The sequence below is a fragment of the Excalfactoria chinensis genome, chromosome 19 (genome assembly GCF_039878825.1).
Source record: "Excalfactoria chinensis isolate bCotChi1 chromosome 19, bCotChi1.hap2, whole genome shotgun sequence".
NCBI lineage: Eukaryota > Metazoa > Chordata > Aves > Galliformes > Phasianidae > Excalfactoria > Excalfactoria chinensis.
In genome coordinates, this window is record NC_092843.1 from 6,077,159 (window position 1) to 6,104,472 (window position 27,314).

Here is a 27,314-nt window from a genome sequence, read left to right on the forward strand (position 1 = left end):
GGGATGCTGAGCACAAGCCATACATCTGTGGGGATGCAGACTCTGCCTCCACTGTACTAGATGGCTCTGAAGACTACCTCATTTTAGCCTGCGATGGTTTCTATGACACGGTCAATCCCGATGAGGCAGTCAAAGTGGTGGCTGACCATCTAAAGGAAAACAATGGTGACAGCAGCATGGTAGCACATAAATTAGTGGCATCCGCTCGGGATGCCGGTTCCAGCGACAACATTACTGTCATTGTGGTATTTCTCAGGGACATGAATGCAGCAGTCAGCGTTAGTGAGGAGTCGGACTGGACAGAGAACTCGTTTCAAGGTGGGCAAGAAGACAATGGGGAAGATAAGGAAAACCATGGAGAATGCAAGCGACCGTGGCCCCAGCACCAGTGCTCAGCGCCTGCTGACCTAGGCTATGAAGGACGAGTGGATTCCTTCACTGATAGAACTAGCTTAAGCATAGGGTCCGGCATTAACCCATTTGATGATCAAGGTTATTTAGACCTGACAAAAACAGAAACTAGTATGCCTAATAGTGCCAAATACCTGCCACCAATTCAAGTGTTTAGTCCCGGTATACCAAAGAACGCAAGTTTGATTAATGGTTTAACAGTGAAGAACGAGTCACCAGAGAGCACGTCATCATCGACCTGTGGACAGAGCAATCCCAGGGCGTACGGCGCTCCTCTCGGTTTGCATGCTGCAGGGCAGAGCATCTACAGGGTGAAGGGTTTAACCCCCATCTTCTTTGGGCTGGAAGATGAACTGTTCAAGTCGTTGGGAAAACGAGTTGCATTCTTTCATTTCCATAACGGGAAGAGGCGACGAGGAGCCAGGCTCAAACCAAAGTTTCACACGCCGCTCTTGGCTCGTGAGCCTTCCCACAGAGAGGGGTCGGGTCTGCCCTTGCCTGTCCGAAGCCGTGGTAGCACGAGGCTGTTGGTAAGACACTCCCCGTGGTGGAGGCTGCCTAGTCCTAACGCTTACAGTGAGAGCATGTTTTTGACGCGAAGACAAAGTCGTTGTATACCAGACGCGTACCTTCATCAATGCTGTAAGATGTAACTGCCTCCCTTGTGTTTCCCTTTCAGACTCCCAAAATATAGACATTCCCAAAATAATAATAAAAAAAAAAAGCTGGCATCATCAGGAAGCAAAAAAAAAAAAAAGTTAAAAAAAAATGTTAAAAAAAAAAAAAAGTAAAAAAAAAAAAGGGCATTTCAGAAGTGTGCTCCAGTCCCCTGCAAAGCTCCAACCGTGTGTAAATAGATCTTAGGAATTAACAATGATAGTTGTTCTGGTCTCCACAGGGATTGCTGGCGGTGCCACCCGAGCAATGCCACAGCCACCCGCACGCAGTGTCTAGTCACACTCACCAGTGAAAGCTGAATAGCTGGGTCCTGGGAACAGACGTTGGGAAGGAACAGCCCTTGAAACTGCAGGAAGGTGAACCCACCCGAGGTGCATCTATGGAGCAATATGTGGAGAAAGAGTCTGGTTTAGAACTATTATTTTCTTCTTAAGAGTGGGGAGGAAGTTTCCATAGAAGTCCAGGGTTGTGTGGGTTGTTTTGTGTTCTGCTGTTCTGCTTTCTGTTTATTTCAGGCTATCGTTAAGATGAGAGAATTACATCCACTTTTGCAGGTAAAAGACTAAAAGCCATACAGGGTTTTACCAGGTAACTTAGGAATGGACAAACTAAGCTCCTGCTACTCTGTTCTCAGACTCCGATTGAGGTACAGACTCATAATTTACCTATTTTTTTCTTGTAAGATAAAACGTGGAATATGAAGAAAACTGTTTTTGTAGTTTTTAAAGAAAACAAAAAGTCATTTCCTATGGCTAGAGGTGCAGCATAGGGAATTTCGTATATTTCTGGTGCTTTTAGTGGCATTTTTCTTGTTTGTCAGTTTAGGAAACTGTTCTCAGTTAGTTTTAAGCAAATATGATTGTGCTTCACGCTTTGAGCCAACCTCTCTCCACCGTAACTTCATCTCAGGTCTTAAAAGAAACCACATCTGTGGAGGTGTTCAGCACAGTGCTGCTGTCACTCAACAAGTCAAGTCAGAGAACGGCTTGCTAGGAACAACGAGCAGTTCGGGAGCTGTTTGGTGTCAGTGATGATTTCTAGTTGGCAGTGGCACAGCTGAGTACTGGGTCGCAGTATGAAGGACAGGCAGATGCTGCGTCTACGAGGAGCTTTAGTGCTGCGATTTGATGCTTCCCACAGTGTGTCAGAAGGGCTGACGGAGCAATCCAAAGCAAATGGCAATGCCATGGATGCCTACGAGCAGGGGATGTGCTTGGGGTTCAGTGCAGGAGGTAAAATTCAATGACAATCCCCAGCTTTGTTTTGGTCAAACCTGAATTCAGAAGGACAAGGGAGGGACGTCAGCAGAGCTTACACTAATTAGCAGAGCGCTGCTGATCAAACCTGGAATCAAACAGCACCCACCAGCTCTGCCCTGCTCTTGAGGTGATGTTAAACCCTTAAGGGAGCACTGGATTAGGACGTAAGCAAGCAGGCTATTCCCATCAGCTCCACTGAATAGGCATCCTGTCACTATTATTTGTTACAATAAGGCATTTGGGGGAGTATGAATAAATAAGTCTTTGTGAGCATTTATTGTACAATTCATATCATTTAGCAGTAATAATTTAACAATAGCATTAGTATTTAGCTAGCATTTGCAAAGTATCTTAATATTAAGTAGTCAGGAGATTATCCAACACAAAGAGATGGCGAGGTTTGAATTCTGCCCATTTCTGCTTCTTCTGTCTTTGATGCACTATTTTAAAAGCAATTCTATCAATAGCAAAAGGCTTTGTGAGCAACCAGGAGTTGGAGTGTGGCTTCAGATTCCTTTGATCTTATTCAGATGTTTTTTCTTTTTTAATCTTGTGGGATCATTGGCTCTTATCTGCCGTCTCATAAGCCTTAGCCATTGTCTGCGTTCTCTTTAGCTGCAGCATATGTTCCAAGTCACATTTACTAAGGAAATTTGAGAATATATGCAACTCTGGGGCATCTCGACGGTGCCTTTGTTTTAAATTATTCACAGTAATAATTACGCATTGAAAGTCCATCTTAGAGCTGACTCGTGTGTCTGAGAGGACGGTTGGTGTAAGTGCAATTCTTTGTACATCAGAATGACAAACTGGTACGGATGACAAAACTTCTTCCCAGCCTGCCGGAGCAGTTGAAGAGCACTGGACCGCACGTGTGCTGTTTGGGGAAGGTTCGAGCTTTTTAGGTGTGGATTCATCAGTGATAACTGCTACTACTCGCACCGTTTGTCTCGCTAGGAGAACAATCTGCCATCGTAGTTCCGGTGTGGTCAGGTTAAGAACAAAAAACCCCGCCACAAACCATTGTATAGATAGCAAGTGTTCATTTCTTCACTAAATGCATATTTATAGAGTAGATAGGAACCATTTGTAAGGTAAGTCCTTTAAAGTTCTATAATATTAAAGTAGTGGTTATTGGTCTGATATATGCTGCTCTTGATTCTACACACTAGACAAAAAAAGCAGTGCTTTGTGAAATGCAGTGTTTTCTCTTAATGCCACTGGTGATAGGAAGTAGTTCTCTTCAGTTCAGAATCCTGTGCCCTTATTTGCTGCTTGCTCACGTAAGCAATAATCCCCCTCTAACGGTATCTAAGTGTTCTGTATCTCGTACTTTGATTGTCTATCTGGTGACGATGTAAAAAAATATTAGGCTAATATAAAAGTATTTAATTGTATTTATTAACTGTTGATACTGAGCTCGTCTGTGACCTGTGTTTTGTATTTTTATCGTGTATCTTAGTAGTGGTGGAATTTGTACAACAAATCTTTCCAATAAAGAGCTGAAGTATCCCTTTTCCGCATCAACACAACCCGCATCAGTTTCAGTTTACGTATTGAGCGTGTCTGCACAACTAGGAGGTAGGTAGTGAAAACGTTTCTTCTTGAATCCACGCTGGTTTTGAGCAACGGGCTTCAGGCTGCCTGAAGCTGCTCCAAACTCGCTGGTATCACTATTCACTGTGAGTGCTAGAGGGGCTCGTTAATCCCCGCTCTGACAAGTTTCCTGTGCACGCTTTTTAAATGTGCAACTCTGAGGGATGCCTGCGTTGCAGAGAGCAGTATAGCACCAGAGCAGGGAGCTGTTAACCCACGTCGATTTGCACTAAAGGTGGGTGGAAACGCATGTATATAACTTTTCTTTTACCTAGAAGTGCCATCAATTGTCCTTGCAACTTAAAACCATTCAGTATTTGATTTCGATTGTGTTATTAACGCTGAAGGACAATGTCAAAGCAGACTAACTTACGCCACATTTATCGTGGTACGCTGTCATAGAAACTCCACTCTGTTTTTGGAACACTGTGTGTCAGTGAGAAATGCATTGTCCTATGGGCAGATAAGATGAGGCATAATGAATCCCGTGTGTAGAGAAATGACTGCTGTAGTTCAGGTCCGCTCTCTCTTCACTAAATCCTCCTAACCTGGCAATGGTCTGCGGGAAAAAATACGAGAAAGATTGGTCTAAATTAGGGGCTGTTTCAGCACAATTTCTTCACTCAGCACTAGTCCCATTAACAAAGCCATTAAAGGGGATACCCCAGCTTTGTTCACGCCTATAATTTAGGGCAATCTTTCTTTAATTCATTACCTTCTTTACAACAGCAACAAAAAACTTCCTACCCTTGTATCGTGCAATAAGTAATAATGAAGCACCAACACAACCTCCGAATGTTCATATTCCTCTCCAGTCCCTGATAATCAGGCGATCGCACTATAATACTTGCCAGCATTAAAGCTAAAGAAAAATATAAATCCCACCTCTTAGGGTCTAGTACAACTATTGTATGTCGCAACTGCATCCTGTTAGTGGTTCTTTTGTTTTTTGTTTTGTTCTCTCCCTCTCCTTCGCTCCAGAAGAGATCCTGAAACGGGAACAGGGGAAGCTGGCTGAGCCCAACCTGAGGGCCCCCATGCGTAGACAGCCAGGTTGTGGGTCAGCTGCAGCACTGGGTCCTGTTGAACCGTCTGTAGTACCTGTTTGTGAAACTAACATGTTCTTTATGCCGTGAATAAATCAAAGCTAATCATTTTTAGCAGTGTCGGGACTTCCCCTTTGCACTTCTGTTCTACAGTTCACTTATGAGTTTATAGTTATAACCATGTATTAGTCATCCATATTTTATTTATGAAGCTGTTTATACAAAAACTGTTGAAGTTTTACCAATATCTTAATAAAACAGTAATTTAAACCACGCTCCAGCTAGTCTGTTTCTTTAAAAGCTAATAGACACCTCGCCCAGATGGTGGCTGCTGTCCTCATTTTGGTGAAAGATTTTCTTTGTGCTAGAGAAGCAGTTCCATGTAGAGAAGAAAACACAACTCAGTGCTGGGCTACAAGGTGTGGGAGAAAAACTGCTCATCGCAGCCCATGAGCGATGTGCTTTACAGGCACAAAGGCAACGTGCTGGTACAGCACAGGCACTTTCAGGACCAGCTCCAGCTACCGGTCACTTCTCTAAGGCTTCTGAACCCGTTTCCCTAACATTGCTTTAAAATCCAGCAGCGTGCAAGTTCTTCATGAGATCAGCAAGGCATGTACTGCTTCCTCCTGCCCCTGCAAGTGCTGGACACCAGCTCCAGAACAGACCATGTGGACAATTCAAACCATTCCCTTCAGCTTGGACCCTTACTAAGAGTAAAGCATCTGTGAGTGGTGAAGAGGCAGAGCTCTGCCATTACTGCTGATTGAGTTGTGTGCAATAATCGATGTGCTACAGCAAACATGCTTCACTGTCACAGCATGCAGCTCAACACAGACCCCCCTCCAGTGCTCAGCAGCAGGAAGAAGGTGTGCATAACCCACAGCAGAGCTGCAGCTCCTTCCTTCAGCAGAGACTCACTGCACAGAGAGCGAGCACGGGGCGGAAACTGAGGAATCGGGGGTTTCTACATGAATGCACAGCTTTACAATTCTCTGTGGACTTTCATCAAATAATTCAGGTTCTATCCTCAGCCAGGCCTCGCCCCCATTCATTGCTGAAGGACACGTCAAGCTTGCTAACAGTGTGCTGCTGCTCCCAGCACAAGGTCTCTGCCATCATCTCCATCTTCACACACAAACGTCTCAAACTTCACAGCAGATTTCAACATTCATTTTATTAACAAAGTGCAAACAGTTTTAAACTATGAGTTGTACAGCACTTACACTGTGGAACACTCAAACAAAAATGACCATCAGTAGTCAAACGAGACAAGAACAACTATCAGATACAGTAACTCATGCTTTTTCACTAATCAGTTATGGGGCTTTCATCATAGCTTCACAAGTAGTTTAGCAGCTCACAATGCAATGCACGGCGGCAGAAAGTTTGGCAATGAGTTCAGGTTGGTCCACATCACAGACTGAGGGAAACAACTTCTGTGCCCACTACTTCAGCCCACCTCCACCCGCAGGGAGGCAGCGCTCTCACGCCAGCCATTCATACCCCTTACAGAGAGGACATTCAGATGTAGGCTATTATTCCAGTGACAGCAGAACACATCCTGGAACACAGGAATGGGGCTCCAGCACCTTCTGGATATCTTTACAGAGCATCTGGAGCTGGCAGAGCCAGCAGGAATGCAGCCTTTACAACGAGGCCTTCAAAGGTCATTTTGCCCCAGTAACAGACTTAAGATAACTGCAGATGAACCACACAACGGTATGTGACAGAACGGAGTGCACGAACAGCCATGAACAACAGCCTTGGACTAAGCTCCAGTGAATAAATGTATGTCTTCCCAGGACGTGACCCAGCGAGTCTTCAGGCCCCAACGCAGTCCTCTATCTGGTGCAAAGAAAGCCAGCTTTCAGTGACACCCTCGCGCCAGGGCACTCCTAAGGCTTCAACAGGCACAGCACAGCCCAACAAAATGCTACACCACGTTCCAAAACCCAACCACAGCTCCCTATTGGCCATTGCATTAACATGCTCAACTCAGCTGCTCTCCCCGTAGCACCACATCATTTCTAAGGACTGCCTTAAAAACGCAGATAGCTGAACAGCCCTGAGGAGGCGGGTCAGCCACACATGGCCCTGTGGCAGGCTGTGCAAACACCCACCTGTCTGCTGGAAATAAAAGAGGAATGTTTCCTTTCATCTTTGCAGCTCCAAGAGCAGCAGGGAAAGGTGCATCCCTGGGCTACAGCCACCCCAGAAGCCAGCTACGGCAAACAGTCAGAAATACCTGGTGGTGTCTTCTCCGTTAACAAAGCTGAGGTCATCAGGACCAACTTGATCACCTCCTGGGAACACTGAGCACCGCTCTGAAGCTGAAAACAAACCAGCCAACATTTGTTACCTTCATCAGGTGAGCAACTGGAACAGAGCAAGTTCACCTTCCATCAGCTGCAAACACTGCTGTATTGTATGTACTTAGTCAGCAACGCTGCTGCACCCGATGGCTTTGACACTGCATTCAGGCTGCCATGGGGCTTAAATTAAAGATCACTTCAGTCAAACCCAGATATGAGCGATGCTTTGATTATTCTGATGAGCTGACAAGTTTTAGTGCCTGCCGCAGACGTACAACAAAGCAGTAAAACAATTACTTAAATGAGCTGTTAGGTCATCCCGCTAATGCAGTGCAAGATGCTTATTCAGGCCAAAAGCCAGCTACATCCAGCATCAGATGTCACCTTAGAGCTTTTAATTTCATCAGAAGGTTAAAGCTTTTCAGAGAAACATCGGTGCCGTTTTAAAAGCTCATCTCAGTGCTCATAGCACACTCACTGCTGCCAATTAAGATGCAAATTCATGTCTAAGGCAGTGGTTACGTCCCTGAAGTTGCAGCCTACTTAGTGTCAGTGCTGGTACATAGGGAGCTCCAATTCAGAAGAACTAGAGCTATGGGTTTTCCAACACTTCCCCAGTGGGAGACTCCCAACACTCACCTAAGCTGACATTTCAAGGCTACAAAGAGTTCCCCTCTGCTGTTTTGATCTGCTTTTAATTAGGATCCCAAGAGAGGAGATCTAAATCTTATTGGCTCTTACTTGTGCTCAATACCTCTACAGGTACCACCGGTAATCTCTGCTTCAGTAGCAGCCTGCATTAACAGGAGCACCGAGGCACCCACAGCAGCATCTGGGAAGGTTTGCTCACACAGCCCATTTACCTTCACTGGAGGACTGCACAGAGAAGGCATGGTTAAACCCCTCCGACGTGGAGTTGGCATCCTCCTGCTCTTCGTTTTCTGTGTCACATTCAATGTCACTGTCACTGCTCATTCCCGGCAGGAGATGAAGGACGTGCTTCTGACATGACCCACCTGCAAAAGAAATAAAACCAATCAAACGAAAGCAAAAACAACAGCAGTAAGGTCTCTATACCTAAAGCATTTGAGTTTCTCAGATGCAAGAGTTTTCAGATACCAAGAGCTGGCGGAAGAAAGAAAGAGCACATTCAGAAGTGACTGCATTTACTAGAGCATCAACGACTGACAGGACAGCAGGGAACAGCTTTGGAACCAGCCTAGTTTTGCTGTGCAGCATAACTGGAGAGGAGCAGTTCCAACATGTCACCAGCTGAGTGCAGACTCGGGTTCCTTCCTGTCTGAGCTGCACTCCCTGCCAGCTGCTCTGCCTACAAGTAGGACAGACAATAAAAGTGGCTTTTCGACAGCTAAGGAGCACTGCAACCATCTGCTCGGATATACCAAGCAGGCTGGTCAAGCAGCAATACTCTGTTACAAGCTCTTCCTACAAAGGGAACCACAGCTCTCAATAGTCAAGGTGGCTTATTTTGTTTTACCAGAACATAAGAGCACATTGATTATCAGCCAAAGACCTCCAACCTCCCTTTCAAGCCATTTCAGGGGTGACCAAAGGAGCTTGCTTTGCTCTTCTACTTCTCCAGAGTTGATACTCGAGAGAAAACAAGCATTAACTGAGATGCCAACTCCACTGTAGTTTTTCCTCTGAAAGGACAAAAGTAATATTTGTCTCCTGGTGTTTTTAACAATGAAGTATTTTAGTTTTTAAAACATTTTCCTGTTAAGACTCTCTGCTATTATAGAACTGCAGGAGCACATCGTGATCACGCTGCAGTGACTAAGAGCAGAAATTTGGTTTTGTCACTGAGAGACCTTCTGCAAATGCCAACTCCCACACAATATTGCACACTGCAGATAGAGATGGATGCTGGCACCTTAATATAGGCTTTGTGCTACAATTCAGTCATTGAAATTCAAATGAGTGCAGGGGTGGAAGGCAGGAGAGTTTTAGCAAGATGAGAAAAAAAAACTCTTCTACGTGGACTTTCAAAAAGAATGCCAAGAATACTTCTTTCCAGCATGGAAAAGATGCAGGAAGGGAGGGGGGGAAAAGTTTCCTCTGGGTCTCTAAGGAAACCAGCTTCCGTACCACAACACCCAGGACAGCTGGGCTGCTGAAGGAGGGATTCCAGTGCAAACGTGGAGGTAGTTACCACTGTGGTGTGTCCCTAAAGGCAGAAGACTTTAAAGCCAAGGTCACTGACCACTAGTTTAACTAGATGAGAAGTTACTTTCAAGGTCATGATAACAACAGCAAAAGACATAGAGAGGCAAAAAAGCAGGTCCAGAGAAGCAGAAGGCACCTTGTCACATTATCTGCTAGGTCTTTCATGCTGTAATGTAATATCACTATTCATGGACAGCAGTGGCACAGAGATACTCCCCTCTCATTTAGACTTATACCACAGCTGCTAAACGTTACAGCAAAGTTCAGCAGCCACGGAAACAGCTGCTGTTTTTTCCCCCTTTCCCCTTCAAGCTACTTCCATTACAGAAATAAATGATCACAGACCAGAAGCATTGTAACACAACATCCAAGTTACCTTCCTCTGGTCCTGCTGAAGCACCCTCGGGCAGCACACCCTGCAGCTCACCAGGTTCAGAGCCATCATCCAAACTGCCCAACTGCGTCCCCTCCGTGCGATATCCTTTAGAATTTGATCTGAAAGAGTTTAGGAGACAGACAGGAATCCACGTTAGAAATCTGGCTTTCATACAGCTCTGGAACAAAGAAAAACAAACAGCTCCTTTCAGCGCCACTTCTTGTTTAACTCATCGAGTCGGATCCGCTTCCAGCTCTGACTAATTTCAAAGTACTTAAAAATCTCAAAAAACCCCTCAAGGTTTATAGTGAAAATATATTAAAAAGTGATTTTTTTTCTTCTGTTGTTACGTAGAATAAAATGTAAGTACTCCATTGCACTCGGCTTTAGTTACACAACAGTTATTATGAAACTGCTGAGAAAGTCACAGTGAAGAATTTTCTCTGAAGAAACCTGAAGTGGAAACCTTCAGAGAGATGATAATATGGCAAGGAACTGCGGGACAGGAGACGGTGCCCACCTTGCAAATCAAAGCAGACTACATCAACGGCTGAGCAGAATTAAAGAGAGGAAAAGTACAACTTGTGCTCAGGTTATGGAGCCAAAAATTGATACCCATATGGAACAACAGCCACCAATTAGGCTTGGAAGTAATTCCTCTTCTGTGTTACAAGCACCTCATTTCAGCAGATTGGTATTTTTTCCTCACAGATCAAGGGAAAGGAGAGAAGAAAGGACAAGATGAAGGAGGGAACACACACAATTCCTTACCCCAGAGCACCAGCTTTTCTGGTCTTCTCCACAGCAGCATTTAAACCAGAAACTCCCACATCAGAATCTGACCCTTCACAAGGCCTTTCCTCTGCCTTAGGCAGCGCCTCAGAAGCATTACTGCTGACCAGGGGCCTGGGACAGTGATGGCGACTGCTTGGCTTTGAACTCCCGACTGCACCTGAGAAAAGAGGGAGAAATGCTCAAAGCACGCCCAATTTTAAAAGAATTAATCCAGTCATTTTATATCACTGGTGCATTTCCAGACGTGTATAAGCACATCCTCCACTCCAACCTTATGCTTTCTAAGCATCACACAAGATGCACATACCACCCATGCACGCTCTGACCACACACACGGTCTCTATTTCCCCATCTCATGCAGTTAAAGTGCACTTTCTAGTAACACAGACACTCTCTTCACTATTTTTCCCAGCTACAGATGCAAGGTCGCTTGGCAGCAGCAAAGCAGCCACTCATGTTGTGAACGAGGCTGAACTCAGGCACAGCAGCACCCACAGCAGACCACTATCAGAGGTCTGTGCTGGTACAGCAGCATTCATTAGGCTTGCAAACAGATCCAGCCGAGTTTCAGGCGAACTTCAGTTGCCACATCCACTTCTGTACAACAGATACAACACACTCACAGTACAGATGACCTTGCTTACCTTCACAAGTTTGCCCGTCCCCCTTTAACCGAAGATTATTATCCCCGCAGTCCATAGCTCTTCGTAGAGACAGACTCCCTGCTGCTCCAGAGCGAATAGGTTTGGGTGAGTTACTCTTCTTACCCGCAGCTGCAAACACAGTTGAAGAGGCAACAAGTATTCAACCAGACTTGCAGCATTCTGTGCTCGTTTTAAAGGAACTTAATGACCAATGAGACTAACATGGAGCTTAACTACCCATCGTGCACAAAACTCCTCCACCCTTCCTGTCAAAAGACGTACGACAGAGGAAAGCTTAAGTAAGTTGGGAGCTTCCAGCCCCCAAGCTGGAAGGTAAGAAGGCTAATTAAAATCGCTTCTCATGCTGTTTGTGACTTCTCAGATTCACTGTTCCCTGAGCTTGTGGCAGTGCTGCAGGAACTTATTTAAGCGTAGGAATGGAGGAGTGATAACTGGAACAGCAAAATACCAAGTTTTGCTGTCACCACATTTCAATGCAAGCCATAAGACTGCTCCTGTTTCACAGAGCATCCATGTCCCACTCCCTCCTTGAGTACTTACAACTCCTTATGTAACAGCTGGTCACTGAAGACTTGGTCAGCAGTTCCATTCCTATTTCTTGCAGCTTGCTGCAGCTGTCTGTTCCACAGGCAGCTAAAGCACCTTGCTCAATGGAGAAGAAGTTGGGCTGCCCATCGCATGAGCCAGCATTGCTGCTCCTTACTTCTGAGAGTTGGTTTTTTACGTCAGACATTTTGCTTCGTACTTCAGCCATCTGAGTTTTAAGTCTCTTCAGCATCTTCAAGTCAGGTGGCACGCGCCACATGGCCTGGTGCCTCCGCAGGTCTCGATCCTTTAAAGAGTACGATGATGCTTTACCAAAGAGAAGAGTTGAAGAACACAACAGGTGAGTAAAACTGTCCTCAGATAAAAGTGGACGTTATTTTTAATAGCCATAAGAATTCTACCTTTTGCCCTGCTGTGAATACAAGGGATAAGACGCTTTCTTTCATACTCCTACAGCACTTTAATTTAGGATGCTGGTATTGCACAACCAAGGGACAACAGATTTCTATCCTCTGCCTGAGGAAGGGCATAGACCTTGCTCTTTAAAAAGAGCAGGATGTCTGATACCATGGCATAAATTCTGATGATAGCTGAGCTCCCCTTTACTGCTAGATAAGCTTGAGTTCATGAGCCCGGCTGCTAGTTAAAATGTCAAATTTGTTCAATGTTTTCTATAAAGTGTATTAAGAGCTCGTCTAAGATTCCCATCTCACATTAACACATAAAAATCAAAGAAATCTGGAACTAGAAATTCCCTTCAGTACATAACGCCATAAAATTGTGCCAAAGAGCCAATACCTGAGAAAATCTGCATGCTGCTTACATAGAAATCGATGGGCTTTGATGTCTGTTTGAAGTGCTGTAAGTCCTATAACTGTTTTATTGCAAATTCAGCTCTTCAGAGCTTTTAAAAACCTTCAACTTAAGAAGTGAGGCTCAGCAAACTCCAAACATAACAGCAGCTTTCTCTTATTTGCATGACTTGAATAAGATCTGGGAACAGCCAAACCATACACCTACCTCTCTTTTGCCCCCCAGTTTCTTTTTACCGTTTTCCAGTTCAAAGTGCCTTTCTCATATAGAAGCAGATTCCAGGATTTACCTCCTCATTCACATACACTGTGCTCCCAAGTACACTCAACCACTTAATGTACAAACTGTGTGAAGCATGAGTTATAACTGCATTTCTCAGCAGATAGCTGTTTTGAGTTGTTTTGTCTCCCAGCGCTAACCCCTTCTAGAAAAGGTCCTTTCATTCATCTCCCACAGCGGCTTTGAAATGAACTGCATGAAATGCATCACTACAATGTTACTACACACAACAGCCAGCCAGCTCAGTCACATCCCCCAAGACAAGATGATACTCCCTGATAAACACTTCTGTTTGCAGTTGAGTCATACAGTGTTCTCATGCTGAGGTCACCCATCAAGACAAAGAACATGTTAAGATGCAGCATACCAATGAGCACAGATGAGGATACAAAAGTTTAGCTATCAGTGAAAACGATGGCCCTTCATTCTCCTTCTCCCTGCCCACAGATCTACCTCTAACTCTGGAACTGCATTCTCAAGAGACACTTCCAGTTTGGAATGAAATTGAGATCTGATGTGCAGTTACCTCTGTTCTGTAGAAGAGACGCAGGTGGACGTGGCTGGAGGCCCCAGAGGTTCTCCATACCATTTCTGTCTTTCAGATCCAACAGGTGGATTAAAATCAAGGGATCAATATCAAGTAAACTGCTGCTGGCTGCTGAGCCCAGGGCGCTTCCTCCTCGCCTTGAAGGTCTTCCACTTGCGCTGGTGTAGCCGTGGCTGGTACCTAAGGAAGAGTGATGAGGAAATAGCATGCATTTCAATGACAAGAGTAGGAAAGTTCAAGTAGACGAGGCACAAAATCATTCTAAGAAGTGTAACAAAATATCAGTGTTATTTCATGGATTTATGTGTCCTGAAAGCAGTCAGATGTACTTCAATAGTCTTTAAGCAAAGTGTCACCATAGGAAAGGAAGGGAGGGGAAAAAAAGAGTGTTTGGCTCATATCTTCCATGTGAATCTCTTAATAAATAGACTGAATAGATCAATTAACAAGTTAATCCAAAGAACATTTATTCTCAAGGCACACACATAAACTTCCTACTTTTTTCAGCCTTCCCATTAGATTTCTCTGCGGCATTTCTGGTGAACATCAGTTCTGATCAGGTCATCTCTATGGTTATCTCTACCATATATAAATATGCACATATTCAACATTTCAGTCTTATTAGCCTATGGCTCACAGTTTGGGTGATAATAATCTCCAGAAGGCTCGAGATCTTGGAACACCTCCCTATTTTAACAATTTCAATCTCTTCCTTCTTGACTTTTAAGATTATTCGCTCCCTTCCATGTAGTTCAGGTTTCATAGTGCACAAAACCTGGAGTGATGCATCACACGTTCAGAGGCCGCACAGATACGAGTAAAAAGGAAATGCTTTTCAATTTCATTTTCTTGAAATCGAAGGGTTTTCTGAGAGACAACAAAGTCTCCCTCCAAACTTCACATCTCTGGATTTCCCCCTGCCCTTTTCTATTTTTTAACCCAAACCAATGAGATGTTCCTGCTACGCTGCAATAATCAGAACAAACTGCATGATGCAGCACTTCCAAAAATAGAAATGCCTGCAGAACACACAGCTTGACGTCGCTTCCAAAAAGAACAGGGGAAGAATTCCAGCAGTGCTTTGCATACATAGGAATTCTGAAGGCTATTTTTCATACCTGACGCCCCAGGAGCAGCAGCAGCAGCTGCTGCATCTTCCATGAGATCTCCTTCTTCCAACTCCATATTATTACTGTATTCCACATCGTTTTCTCCAGACCTTAAGAGAAGATTGGGGTGGAAACGGCAGAATACAGTTATTGGATTCTGGCTGCTCCTGTTAAACACTATGGCACACAGCACTGAGAAAAGCACAAAGCACCACGAAGCTCCTTCTGCACTCTGAGCTACACACATCAGAGTGTGCTAATTAAACAACGGACTCCCTAACCAGGAGCCTAAAAGTGTCACACAAATTCAGACTGTAAAATCTCATCCTGTAAACTTTTGTACCCGTACGTGTTACAACACATCCTCACGTTTTAATGAGCGTTCTTGGATTTGACATTAGTGTGTCAGCTAAGAAAATTAAGTCCTCTGCTTTTCAGTAACTACCTGTCCTTATTAACACTCCTACTGCATCACTTTCTAATACCAAGCTCTATTTCATTGTGACATTGATCAGTGTAGAAACAAATTCCTTACTGTTTTGTCAGAGAATTGTAACAGACTGTCAAAGGTAGAAACACCGCAAAAGCAAAGGAAGAGACAAGAAAGTAAACAACTGCCTGAAAATTCTAAGTTTAACATCAACTCTATCAGCTTATGTTGCTTCCAGTGCAGGAAACATCCCTTATGCTGCACTGATTCCCAAATGCACTGTAACAGTGATATAACAAAGGAATTTTTACTGCTTGGGAAACACAAGGTGATTATCTGGGACTTGAAGTTACTTACATAGTCTCTTCATCGATGTCATTCTCTTCAGTGTTGCTAGTGGCTGTTGAACTAGCTGAAGAGCTGCTGCCATCAAGGTGGTTCACCTCATCATCTCCAGCAAGATCTACATCCAAATCACCATCAGAGAGTTCATGCTACAGAACAAAGAGAAACATTTCACTCAGATCTCACTGCTTTTGCCCAAAGCTACAAACCCAATCCTTCTCCCCAGAGGTGTCACACTGCAACATACATGTTAGGAGAGTCCGAAAGCACAGTAAGAGCTGGTAAAAATGTTACATTTTTAGCTGCAACTGCTAAACCTCCTTACAGTGGGATCAAGTAGCTCTGTTCCACAACATCTCTGTAAGACACCTCCTGCTGTCAAACCCACTGTCTCCTATTTCCACAAAGAGATTAAGTCTCATTTACAATTCAGAACCTCACAAAAGTTCCTACTGCTAATCTATTATGAAAGGCTACACAAAAGAAGGTAAAATAAAGACTGCTCCTACACTGAGGTCTTCATGCTGTATCTTCTCTTCATCCTCTTCCTTGTTATCTCGCGCTGACCCCGGAGCAGCAACATTCTCAAGCAGTGCTTCAGTGCTCGCTCCAGACTTTTTTGATCTCGTTTCTGGTCCATCATCGTTCTGGGGACTGAGGTGAGTGTCTGGGGGTGAAATGCCTCGTGACTTCTGAGTCCGGGAAAGTTCAATTGCGAGCCTCTTAATTAGGGAGACACACAGAAACACACAGAAGATAAGAATGGAGCAGCACCACTGAGTCAAGTCCTTCTGGTTTATATAAACGCCATCAAAGCACAGTGCGTGTAGCTATCCAAGTCAACAAAAATGCCAAATACGAGCTTCATAACCTAAAACAGTGAATTACTAGGCAATACAAGGCGGTTTTGTATCGATACACATCCAACTTACTTCTTTGAGATTATTGATTTGTTGGATATAACTTGTCTGAGCAGCTTCCAGCTGAGCAATATACCAGTGTTGGTCCCGACACTTCTGGAAAAAGGTTGGTGAGCGCACCTGGAACCTTCAAAGCAACAATTGAGAAGTTTCAGTTTTCTGACAGGCTGACAAGCCCAGTGTAAGAACATTGGGTGACCTGAAATGTCGTCTCACAGACATCCTGCAAGGGCAGCCCAGCCCACAGCAGCAGGGTTGGAACTAAATGATCTCTAAGGTCGCTTCCAGCCCAAGCTATTCTATGACTCTGTGAACACGTACTTCTGTACTCAGTATCCTGAATGCAGTGAACAGTAATAGAAGAAGCAATTATAGGATAGACAACATATTGTTGTCCCAAACCAACACGAGCAAAATCAACACACTGCAAAGCATTTGACAGGAGCAAGAGTAGGTCCATATAGCAACGTTTGAATAAAGATTCTACATTTGTTCTGCAGTTTCCTTTGCCAGCATTACCTCTCTTATATCACAGTCTTCTTTCCTTCACTCCCAAAGCTCTCCCACACCTGCTATAATTCTTACAGAGAGAACACATCCTCTATCTTGAGTTACCTACAAACATCCACTCAAGGAGTACTGGTCTCAAGCATAGCTCCTTCTCAAATAGATACCAATTTTCTCAGCCCGCTTTAGCAAGCGTGCTCCTCTAACACTTATGACAGTAAAATCCATTTATGAAAAACACGCCACAATTAAATTCAACTAACTGCTTTTTACCTCAGTAGTACATATGATACTTCATGAAATAATAGCAGAACCTCCGCCCCCCCCACACACAATATCTTTCTTACCTTAGGATCACAGTGTCATTTTGTCTGTTTAAGTAGCCTTCGTTGGCCAACAAGTCTAGACGAAAGAATCTGTTGTAACCCCAGCACTCTCCAACTTCAAAATCAGAGGCAAACTCCCTAATGATGTTTTTAGTGGGGTCGTTGGTGGACTGGTGAACCATTTCTACGCGGTACTCATACCTATGCATAGGAAGATCACAAGGTAAAGACCGAAACAAAGGGGTCAGAACTGCCGAATGCACCAAGCCAAAGCAAACTGCCCTTTCTGAGAAGCCAGTGTGTCCACCTGGAGAGGTGACTCACTTGTAAAAACGTTACTGAAGAGAATTGGGGAAAGAAGGCAGAAGCAAGGAGTAAACCAAGTCTGAATGCTAGGAGATAGATACTCCCAGCAGGAGTTTAGCCAGTTCACTTCCTTCCTGGAGCAAGCCACTGAGTAAAGAAAATATCTTCAGGCTCAACAGCCAGCAGGGATCTCACCAGTCTTTTCAGCACTGACTTCACCAGTCCCTTGCAACAGGACCTGAGGCTGCTCTTCTCCAAACCCTTCAGATGCTTTAGCAATAGAAAATAAAAAACCCACCAACAAAAAAACCACAACAACATCAAAAGTCACCGCTGTTCTCAAAGGATGTTTGCTTACTTGGATGTCTCTGGCAAGCCAGCTGACAGCTCCAAGAACACAGACAGGTAGTAGCCCCGTACGACTCCATTTCCATCCTTGAAAGAATATAAAGAAATAAGTTGATCAAAACCAAAACCAGACAAAATTCACCTCTACGCACTCCTGAAGGATCAGGAAGTAGTTTCAGGAAAGAGTTTCAATCAGATTGTCAGCAGTCCATTTCATACACTACAGCTTTGATCTTTTTAGTCTTCTGTGACCTTGAACTCTTCCTGTAACTTGAGTCAGGGAAGAGTTCACATCTGGAAGTGCATAAGCACCTTATTTGTATCACTCAAAACTCAAAGCAGAGCTTTAGTTATTCTATTAATAATTAGGAGTTCACTTAAGTGGCAGACTGAATAGACAAGCAGTTGTCAATATGCTGGAAAACAATTCACATCAATGAAAAAGCAGTAAAAAGCAGCTCCAAATCTACACATCCGTTTGTAACTGTCCGGTTTCCCCTCTCACTCTCAAGATGAAAACAGCTCAGTTAAATATCAGTTCCGAAGTACTTTATGTAAAGCTGCATTTCAAAGCATTTTTGAAGGAAGGGTCATTTTTACTTCTTCAGAAGAACAAAGTGGAAAAGTTATGTCAGTTCACAGAGAACGTGTCTGAATCACCAGAACAAAACATTATGACAGAACTTCTTTTACACTCATTACAATGGAGAACAAAGAACGGCTCAACTCCAACCCTCTGGATTGAAGAAGTGATTCAACTTAACCATTTGAAAATTAATTTTAAAGCCCTTCTCCAGCACACCTCATACAGGCAGTCCTCAATGTACATCACCCTGAAGACTTACACAGCAGCCCACCTATGTACTGCTACAATACAACGCTGTGCAGACACATTAACAGATTAACTTCACTGAGAACGTGGAGTAAAGGATATCTGGAGGCAGAGAGGGAACACCCCACTGGCTCATGTTAAATTCTGCAGCCTTACGTTCCTCCCCTCCCCCATCTTTCTACCCATGTCTCTCAAAGAGAAATTGGTATTTCCACTCAGGAGAAGCAAATGCATCGCACTTAGGGAGTTTGGGTGTGAGAACAATTTTAGTTGAAAATGTAACTCACTGGGTAAACTTTTAACCTCCAACAAAGTCCTGACACTTGAAGAGGTGGGCTGTAAACAGGATCTGCTCGCTGACGCAAAGTACTATTGAGAGAGGAGAAAAAACATTTGCTATTGGGACAAAGCAAAACCCTCCATGCACTGCTCAAACATTTGCACTCTGTAGGACCATCCTTCTTGCTGCACAGATGTGTAGCAGCACGAGGCCACGCACAACGTTAAGTGTCCTTAAGAATACATTATTATCCAATAATTATCCAATCTTTTGTATAAAGAACAATAAGTCCCTCATCTTTATCATGGAAAATCCTTCCCAATTTCCAGTTCAGCTAAGGGTTATAACTGCTGCTCACCTGGGAAATCACATTTTGACCAAGTCTGCCAGATCCAACAGCCTTCAATGAAGACTATTTGGTGTTTAATCAAATGTCACACATGAACAGAAGAAAAAAGAAAATGGCTCCTAGGAGTCACAGAAATATCCTAAGATCTGTTCTTACCTGAAGTTTTCCAATACAAAAGTAGTTGAGTCATAGGCTGGAACCAATTCACTGGGAGGAGAAAAATACATGAGAATACACTGAATGAGGCGAGATTAAAAATCCCAGCTTTTGGAACCTTCAGAAGCCCTTGAGATCACTCAGCTCACCAGAGCCACTGATGTTCACCAGCACCCACTGGGTTCATTCAGCACTTCTGAAAACTCCATTTATAAACCACTCTCCCCAGCACCTCCCCATGTGATACAACACAAAATCGACTATTGCATGTTACGATGAGCTGAAAGTATTTGAAGATAGTTATGAGAATATGCCCTATTACCTGCAACGCCTAATAATCTCTCAATAGATTGAATTTAGCTTAAAATTCACTGCTAGTTCTAGGAGCATGCAGCTCTTGCTGTTAAGTATAAAACTTAAATGCTTCTGCTTTAAGAACACAGGACACCTCATTGGAAAATGAATCATCAGCTTTAAGTTTACCTTAGAGAGATCTTTATATTTTTGTCAGAAGACACTTCAGGACAATAAAACCATTGCAGCTTGACATTGCTTTTAAAAGCAGCCTAGATTGATTCAAGAAATTCTTCTCAGATTTCTCATGCTTGCAGTTTTATGGGGATGATTTATTTGCAGGCAGCTATCTTGAACTCTGCAACCTCCTCAGAGCCCAGCACTAACAGCATTCTCTTTATGAAGGAGTGTTAGGAAGTGATTTTGTCTAAATATTCTGAATTAAGGTGACCTGCAGAGGCATCTCATGAGAGCCTTGCAATTATACACTGAACCATCCTATTAATTAGAGAAAAAGGACAAACCAGTAAGCTAAGTGTAAAAGGGAAAAAAATAATCTAGTCATCTGGAACCCACTGTTCTGAGTCCCCAGCAGGGATACAGACATATGACAAAGGTCCTGCAGGAACAGAAAGCCTCTGTGAGGTATAGGCTGCTACGGGAAGGCACACAGTCAGACACTTTTGGTGTATAAACTTGGACACAAACTGAATCAGGGACATCAAGCTGAACAGCAAGAAATGAAAGGAACCATGCTACCAGATTACTCACATGGCAAAGTATGAGTCTCCTGCACCAGAGGTGGTTATCAGGGAATCCCTCCAAAACCAACCTAACCACCAGAAATTTATCGCCCGTGCTTTTAAACCACACGTTAAAATACAGTCATGCCCTCCTGCTCTTGTTTTACATAAGGCTTATGCACATCAGCATACATCCTACCTCCCGAACTCACTACAACAACCTCCTACATACAGCTGAAATCTGTTTCATGGGACATAGGACGTTCTCCTCTAATTATTTTGTAACTAGCAAAGCAGTTATAAGACACCTTTCATGTTCAAACTGCAATAGGGAGGAAAAGCAACACTTACCTTGTGAAGTCGGGGGGAACAGGAGTAGTGACAAATGAGGCCATAGGTTTACGGTGAACCTGCTGGAACATCATCAGGATCTCTGAACTTTTGGATATCAGCTCACTCTTACTGCACGACCGTACCTACCAGGGAACACAGAAAGAAGGATGCTGACACCATCGGTACAAAACAGCTGCTGACTGCTGTGGGTTTTAAACAAATAGCTCTATCAATTAATACTTGAAAAATAAGCCAAAAAGAAAGAAGGCCAACTGAAGAACTACCCATGTGGTTATATACACAAGTGTTACACTTCAATTGTTCTCATAATCACCTGATGTTCTACTTCTTGAAGCAGGGATTCCAGAAGTTCAGTTTCTTGGGTAAGAGATGTCTTCTGACCTGTTTAAAGAAAGGAAGACCTGTTTAAAAACAAGATGACACACTCCCAAGGTTGATTGAGAAAGCATTTTAGAAGCAAGCCTACGTTTTTAATTAGAGCTGTAGCAATGAACTCATTTGAGGTTAAGACAATATTGAAACATTCTCTGTGTCCCAGAAATGGCAGGTTTGTTGTTTCAGGGCACTTCTTTGAACAGGAAAAAAAAAGCAGGACTGACTTCACTGCGTTTGCTTTCCTCCAGAAATCTCTCTTATATTAGCAGACATTTTGCAAGTCCACTTTCTCTACACTTTGATGATTGTTTTCTTTATTAAAAACAACAACAATAAAAAGAACAGCCAAACAATGTTTAAATGCGTTCATAAACTTCAATTAGCATGAAGAATGAGACAAGGAAGAACAGAAACCCTCTGTCACATTTCTGCTTTTCTCTCATAGGGATTTTACTTTGCCACCATCACACATTAAGTGCCCAAAGCACACATGGTAATCCTTAGGAAAAAAGGGGTTACCCAGACAAAATGTTCATCTGTACATGCAAATAACCAAGGCGTTCTGCCACAACACTAGGACTGATCCTCAAAGCACACGCCTTAAAGCAGGCCTTACAACACAGATGCAGGGCCAGCAATGTATCTGTTTGTTTGCTCTGATGTAAGGGTTGTGAATCCTGCAAGACTGAGTTCATACGTGTAGCATTTTGAGACTGGTATCTCACAGAGCTGTCATCTCCAGTACGTGCTGCTCTCTGTGTACTTATTGACATGAAAGCACACGTGGAAAAAACAAGGCACAAATAAAAGACTGAGAGAGCAAAGCATGAGGGAGCTTGCTGCTTCCTGCTGAGGAACACTGGAAGTTAGAATAAAAGTACTTTCTAAAAGCGTTGCTCCTGTAGCTTCAGCAGCTATCATCCATCTCACCTCTGAGACCAAAGGAGAACTCAGGTGACCAGCCTCCAGTCAGCAAAAAACATTAGGAACTAAACTAGCAACTCTGCTTCCAGATGCCATACTCTTCACTTGCAGACTGTCCGTACGCACAGCCCTGAATGGGCTTAGCAGGAAACAATAAAGACTTCAAGTTCTTCCAATTACAGTAAGAGGAGACACCATAACGAACATGCCTCTCTTGGCTAACACCAAGATCATGGAAACATGTTATCACTGTGAGAAAAAGCACCAAACATCTTCCAACTAAGCTTTAGTATTCTCTGAGCTATTTATTATACAGGAGTTTGAAACAAACAAAACAAGCTACCTCCAGCAACTCAGGGTTGCAACGCAGTAACTACAACATTAAATACAACCACTACTGTAGGTAGTTTTCTGTCTGTTTCCAGCTTACCCCCATTAAATGGCACGAAGCAGCCATGATCCCAGGCTATGAAAGTTCCTGAGCAGATTTACACATTTAGAATACATTATTCCCAATTCATACCCACCCATCAATGTTATAAGCTTATTCTTCAGCTGTGTGTCCAGCCGGGCGATCATCATCTCCACCGCGTTCCTGATCTCCCGAACCCGTTCATCCTTTGCACTACGCACTGCCTCCACGTTCCTCTCCTAAAAGAGGAAAACACAAAATAACCCCATGCACAAAGATGGAGCGCTCACACTTCTGCACATTTTACTCACTTATATGACCCCAGAGATCGTACAGTGATCTTCCAGACCCCAGAGATCATAAATCCATAAAATGGGTTGGAAGGGGCCCTAAAGGACACCTTGTTCCAACCCTCCTGCCATGGAGTGGGGCTGCCACACATTATATATGCAAGGAGACTTTCTAGAGCCCCTTCCAGCCCTTCCCTATGAGAAAAAGTAAAAATCCTGGTCTTAATGAACTCAAGCTTCCATGTTTAGAATAAGAAAACAGGAATGTGTTTTTAGATGAGCTACATTACAGGTTATTCCTGTTGCCAAACTAAGTACTTCATTATGATGTTATAAATATCCCTCAACTCTCATTGAACACATAAGTGTGCCCTCTGCTGGGTGACCAACAACAAACTTGAACAACATCTCAAAGGAAGGGGAATAAGATCTGCCAGAACAAAGCATTCACGTGCTGGTTTGGCACAGCAGTGAAAACCTCTCTATATGAGATCATGTTTACTTTCACACAATCAACTGTGCACAGGTACCAAAAATATCTGTGAACATAAGGAATGGTGCACTGCTTCCATTAGCCTCTGACAATGGCACACTGCAGGGAAACATGGTGTCATTTCGAGTCGATTTCTTACCACTTCTTGCACTAAACTGATCAGTTCCATGAGTCTCCTCCTAAGCTTCGCCACTTCTTCATTTACTTTTGTGACGTGTTGTTCGTATATTTCTGCCAGTGGCTTAAAAGTATGTCCTCCGTGCTGTTCAAAATGATAATAAATAAATCAAGAGAGGAGAACATCATTTTAACTTCAGTCTGCTCCTATTGAATTATTGACAGCGGGGAGGAAAGCCTCCTCGTGTATCACTCGTTCTGGAAAAGCTCCAAAGCAGACAGCAAGTAGGAAGTCTGCCTTTTGCTTCCCTTCATAAGAAGTCATGAATTTGGCTTTCATAACATCCAAACTTCCTATCAAGAATTGCTTGAAGTCCTCCAAAACTAAACTGCTTTCTTCACCCTAACAAATCAAATAGAGACGGAAGGTTTACTGCTACTAAAACACCCTTCCCTAACAAGAGCAGCATGTTACAGCAGCGTTCAACCACCTATATTCCAAGGCGTTACAGCATATTCCACTGAGAAGATAATAAACTGTAATGAACTGCAATGCTGATACAGCTTTGCAGATAACCAGAAATACTACCCAGAATGCTTCCAGAATGCATTACCTAAATACTGAGACAGATTTCTTCCTTGGCCCATAAAATTCCTCCCCACCACCTACTGTTTGTCCACGACATCCTGAAACTTGTTACCTCCGTAGTTATTTTAGCTTCCTTTCAGCAAAAATTCACCTTGCTTCTCTAATAAGCACAAGAGATTACCTTTCAAAACCCACATCCATGTTACGTTACAAAAGCACGCACAGCTATAGCACTGACATGCTAACAGCCAAATCAAGCTTCACAGCTTCCCTGCTTCCTCAGCCTGTGGCTGGACACCATGCTGGCAGCTCCTTGCTGCAGCAATCTGCTGCATTCCAGCAGGCTGCTCTTACCATTCCTCCCCAGAGCGCACACTGGTGGCAGATGCATTTCTTACAGGTCCAGCAGAACACACTGAGCTTTTCATGATGATTTTCGCACCTCAAAGAAAATGGAAAAAACAACTTATCAACCACAGAGGGTACAGACCATAAAGCAAAGAGCTCCAGTAGAGCATAAAGCGTTAGCATAGATTTGCAAGAACAGTCAACAAAAATCTTATGTAAAGTAAACATCCTTAGTATTGTCAGGAAGTATCCACAGAGAGTGTAGTCATCAGACCAGATTTAAGCCCAGCAGGCAGAGGTTATTGCCACTGAATCAAGCTAAGAGTTCAATGCACAAGCCCAGCACAGCCCGGGCAAACCTCCAATGTGTCTCTCCCTGCTCCTCCACCAAGCTTCAGGAACTTGGAGGAGGCGGCACAGAACACGCCATTAGTCCCTGCCCATTTTTCAGTGCTTCTTCTCACATTTTCTCTCATGTAAGCACTACTCATCCAGATGAGAAATGATAGAATTTAGGAGTTTTGTGTGCTATTGCAACAGAAATGAACTCAACCTTTCAGAGACAACATTGATTACATCCATTAAGCAGTGGCACAAGTCAGCTTTTCAATCAGACAACTAAGTTTGTTCCCTGACTTAAAATAAGAACAAGACGAAACTAAAAGCTCGTTCCCATGCAGCCAACTGCAAACCCTCCACGTGAAGAATGGTCTGTTTACTTGTCTTTCTCGTTTTCTTCGTGCTTTGTAAGATTGCACAGTTGAAGGGTATCAAGCTGCTGCGTGACCTCCTCTGCCCAACGACAGTTGACAAGCTCTCGGAGCTGCAGTGGGGCTCTGCAAGAAGCATTGCTAAGAGTTACAGCAAGAACTGTGCTCTGGGAGCCAGAAGAGCACACTGAGATGAGATCAGTTCGCCAAGTCCACGATACTCAAAAACTCAACAGTTGTTTGAGAAAGACAGCAGTGCAATTGAAGCTGACTCTCTCTTACTGGAGGAAGAAAGATCAACCCAGCCCACAGCTACGCAGGGACACCAGAACTACCTTTATGTTCAGGTACACTGGGAAAATACTTCATTTCTCAGCACTTCAATTCAGCCCATTGAGCCGCACCTCAATGAACACCTCCGTATCAACACAGAAATACCACCTTACGAGCCTTTTAAAACTATCGATTAAATACTTTAAAAGCTGAATATGAACTTCTGCACAAACGACTGGCTGTTTTCTTAAATACCTCCCGTTCCTTAAAGGAAAATACCCCCCACCTTCCATTCACACAGATAAAGCATTTCTGGCATTCAAGATCCCTTACCTACAATGAGGGCACTGAGCTCTTTGCTCCGTCAGCCAACGCTGGGGAGAAAAAAGGAAAGATTTTGAAGAAACAGCAGGGAAAAAACTACAAGCAAGAACAATCTACTGTTATTTACGAGTTAATTCTTCCCATTAGCCTTCTGCTTTCCCTTTTGTAGAGATCTGAAATTCAACCGCTTGTTACAAAAGGAATTGCTGTTTGCGTCATAGAAACAGGGCAGCTGCAGTCCTCAAATCTGGTTAAAACAAAAGCAGCACCCAATGATCCAGCAGAAGCCCCGTACAGACCTGGTGCAGGTTCCCAGAGCTACAGGCCAACAAACATAATGCAACAAATCAATACCTCAAAGACCAGGAATTCCTGCTGTAACTTATTTCCCTCTACTGGCGCACGAGTTGGACACCTGCAGGCCAACAACCAAACCCACGGGGACCCTCTGCATGTTCCTCCTCCAGAAAGCTCCACACAAAGACAAGCAGTCGAGGAAAGAACATTGAAGGAAGGGTCACAACGCAGCTGTTTTAACAGCAGATCTCCAGACAGCCCCTGCAGTGGGGGCTGCCCAGCACAGCACACGGCCTGCGGAGTGCTCATAACCCCACAAGGAGGGCAGCAAGGAACACACTGCGTGAGGACGAGCAGTTCCTGAGCCGATCTACCCGCAGCAGTTAATGATAACGAGGAGCAAACTCACCCGAATGCAGCTGAAGCAGCACAGCTTGGAGCAGTGAGGACACAGCCGCGCATCGCGCAGTTTCTCCATACAAATAAAACATCGGAACACCTCAGCGATGCTCTGCAAAAGGGGCAGATCGCGGCCGCTGTCACCGCCTGCTTCACACACACACGAGACCGACGCAGCCCAGGCAGAACGCCGAGCTCAGCAAACGCAGCGCCAGGCCGGGCAGCGGGCTGTCCCGCACGCCTCAACGGCCGTTTAGCGATAGAACCGCTCCTTCCTTTGATCGTTTCCTCCCCCCACGTTCTGTATCTCACACTCGGGTCCCGCCGCCCCCCCCGGCTCCGTTACGGCACACGGCGCGTACCGTCCCCACACGCGGCAGAAGCGGCCCCGCGATGTTCGCGCTCCGTATTCTCCAACCCGCCTTACGCCCCGAAGCTGCGCACCGCCCCGCACCGCACACCTGGGCCGCGCCCCGCCCGCGCCCCTGAGGAAGCGCAACCGCCGCCCGCCGCTCACCTCCACGCTCTGCTCATCCATGGCCGCGGCTCTCCCGCAGGGATTCGGCTCCCCAACCCCGGCTTTCCCGGCCGCACGACCCGCGAGGGGCGAAAGGCGCAAACGTGGAGCGGTAGCAGCGCTAGAAGCCGCCGCGGACAGGCAGCGCACCGACGCCCCCCGCCCGACCGGCCGCAGCCATAGTGGCGGCGGTGAGGCGGACCGCCCGGCAACGAGCCCGCCCTGCGCAACGCACTGCGCACGCGCGGAGGGGCTGCGGGGCGGGCTGAGGTGGCGGCGCGCGCCGCGCGGTGCGTTGCCGTGAGGCGTTGGCGGCGCGGGAACGTCGGTCGGGGCACGGGGCGGGACGGCGGGAACGGCCGCGTCCAAAGCCGCACGGACAGGGCGCCGCAGGCAGCCATAGTGCTGAGGGGGATGATGGGCAGCTCCGGGCG

At 44.7% G+C, this 27,314-nt stretch overlaps 2 protein-coding genes across 4 annotated transcripts in view; one reads left to right on the top strand and one right to left on the bottom strand.

Moving 5' to 3' along the window:
• Positions 1-5,263, top strand: part of PPM1E (protein phosphatase, Mg2+/Mn2+ dependent 1E) — a 58,870-nt gene extending 53,607 nt beyond the window's left edge. The window contains exons 7-8 of one of the 2 annotated variants that reach the window (XM_072353375.1): positions 1-941; positions 1,310-5,263. In XM_072353375.1, the coding sequence (XP_072209476.1) occupies positions 1-941; positions 1,310-1,381 (1,013 nt within the window). In that variant the 3' untranslated portion in view covers positions 1,382-5,263. The other variant, XM_072353374.1, reaches the window with a different exon arrangement.
• TRIM37 (tripartite motif containing 37) lies at positions 3,504-27,123 on the bottom strand. 2 transcript variants are annotated; one of them, XM_072353373.1, is made up of 25 exons: positions 26,881-27,123; positions 26,374-26,475; positions 25,677-25,717; positions 25,080-25,196; positions 24,367-24,454; positions 23,446-23,568; positions 22,639-22,762; positions 21,126-21,193; positions 20,810-20,934; positions 19,422-19,472; positions 18,924-19,005; positions 17,815-17,891; positions 17,172-17,351; positions 16,330-16,444; positions 15,907-16,119; positions 15,410-15,546; positions 14,632-14,732; positions 13,493-13,693; positions 11,869-12,180; positions 11,308-11,436; positions 10,640-10,820; positions 9,869-9,987; positions 8,169-8,321; positions 7,239-7,323; positions 3,504-4,933 (listed from the first exon to the last, which is right to left on the bottom strand). In XM_072353373.1, the coding sequence occupies exons 1-25, from the start codon at positions 26,899-26,901 to the stop codon at positions 4,849-4,851; spliced, it is 3,030 nt and encodes a 1,009-aa protein (XP_072209474.1). In that variant the 5' UTR covers positions 26,902-27,123; the 3' UTR covers positions 3,504-4,848. The 2 variants fall into 2 exon arrangements, with proteins under 2 accessions (XP_072209474.1, XP_072209473.1); XM_072353372.1 differs by lacking the exon at positions 3,504-4,933 and adding an exon at positions 6,150-6,838.
• Positions 27,124-27,314: the final 191 nt, after the last annotated feature.

Coding starts and splice junctions, on each gene's coding strand:
- TRIM37 (XM_072353373.1), bottom strand. CDS start 26,901: ATGGATGAGCAGAGCGTGGAG. Junction 19,473..20,809: donor GTTCCCCCCGACTTCACAAG/GTAAGTGTTGCT, acceptor TTCTCCTCCCAG/TGAATTGGTTCCAGCCTATG. Junction 14,733..15,409: donor GACATCGATGAAGAGACTAT/GTAAGTAACTTC, acceptor TCTTCTCTTAAG/GTCTGGAGAAAACGATGTGG.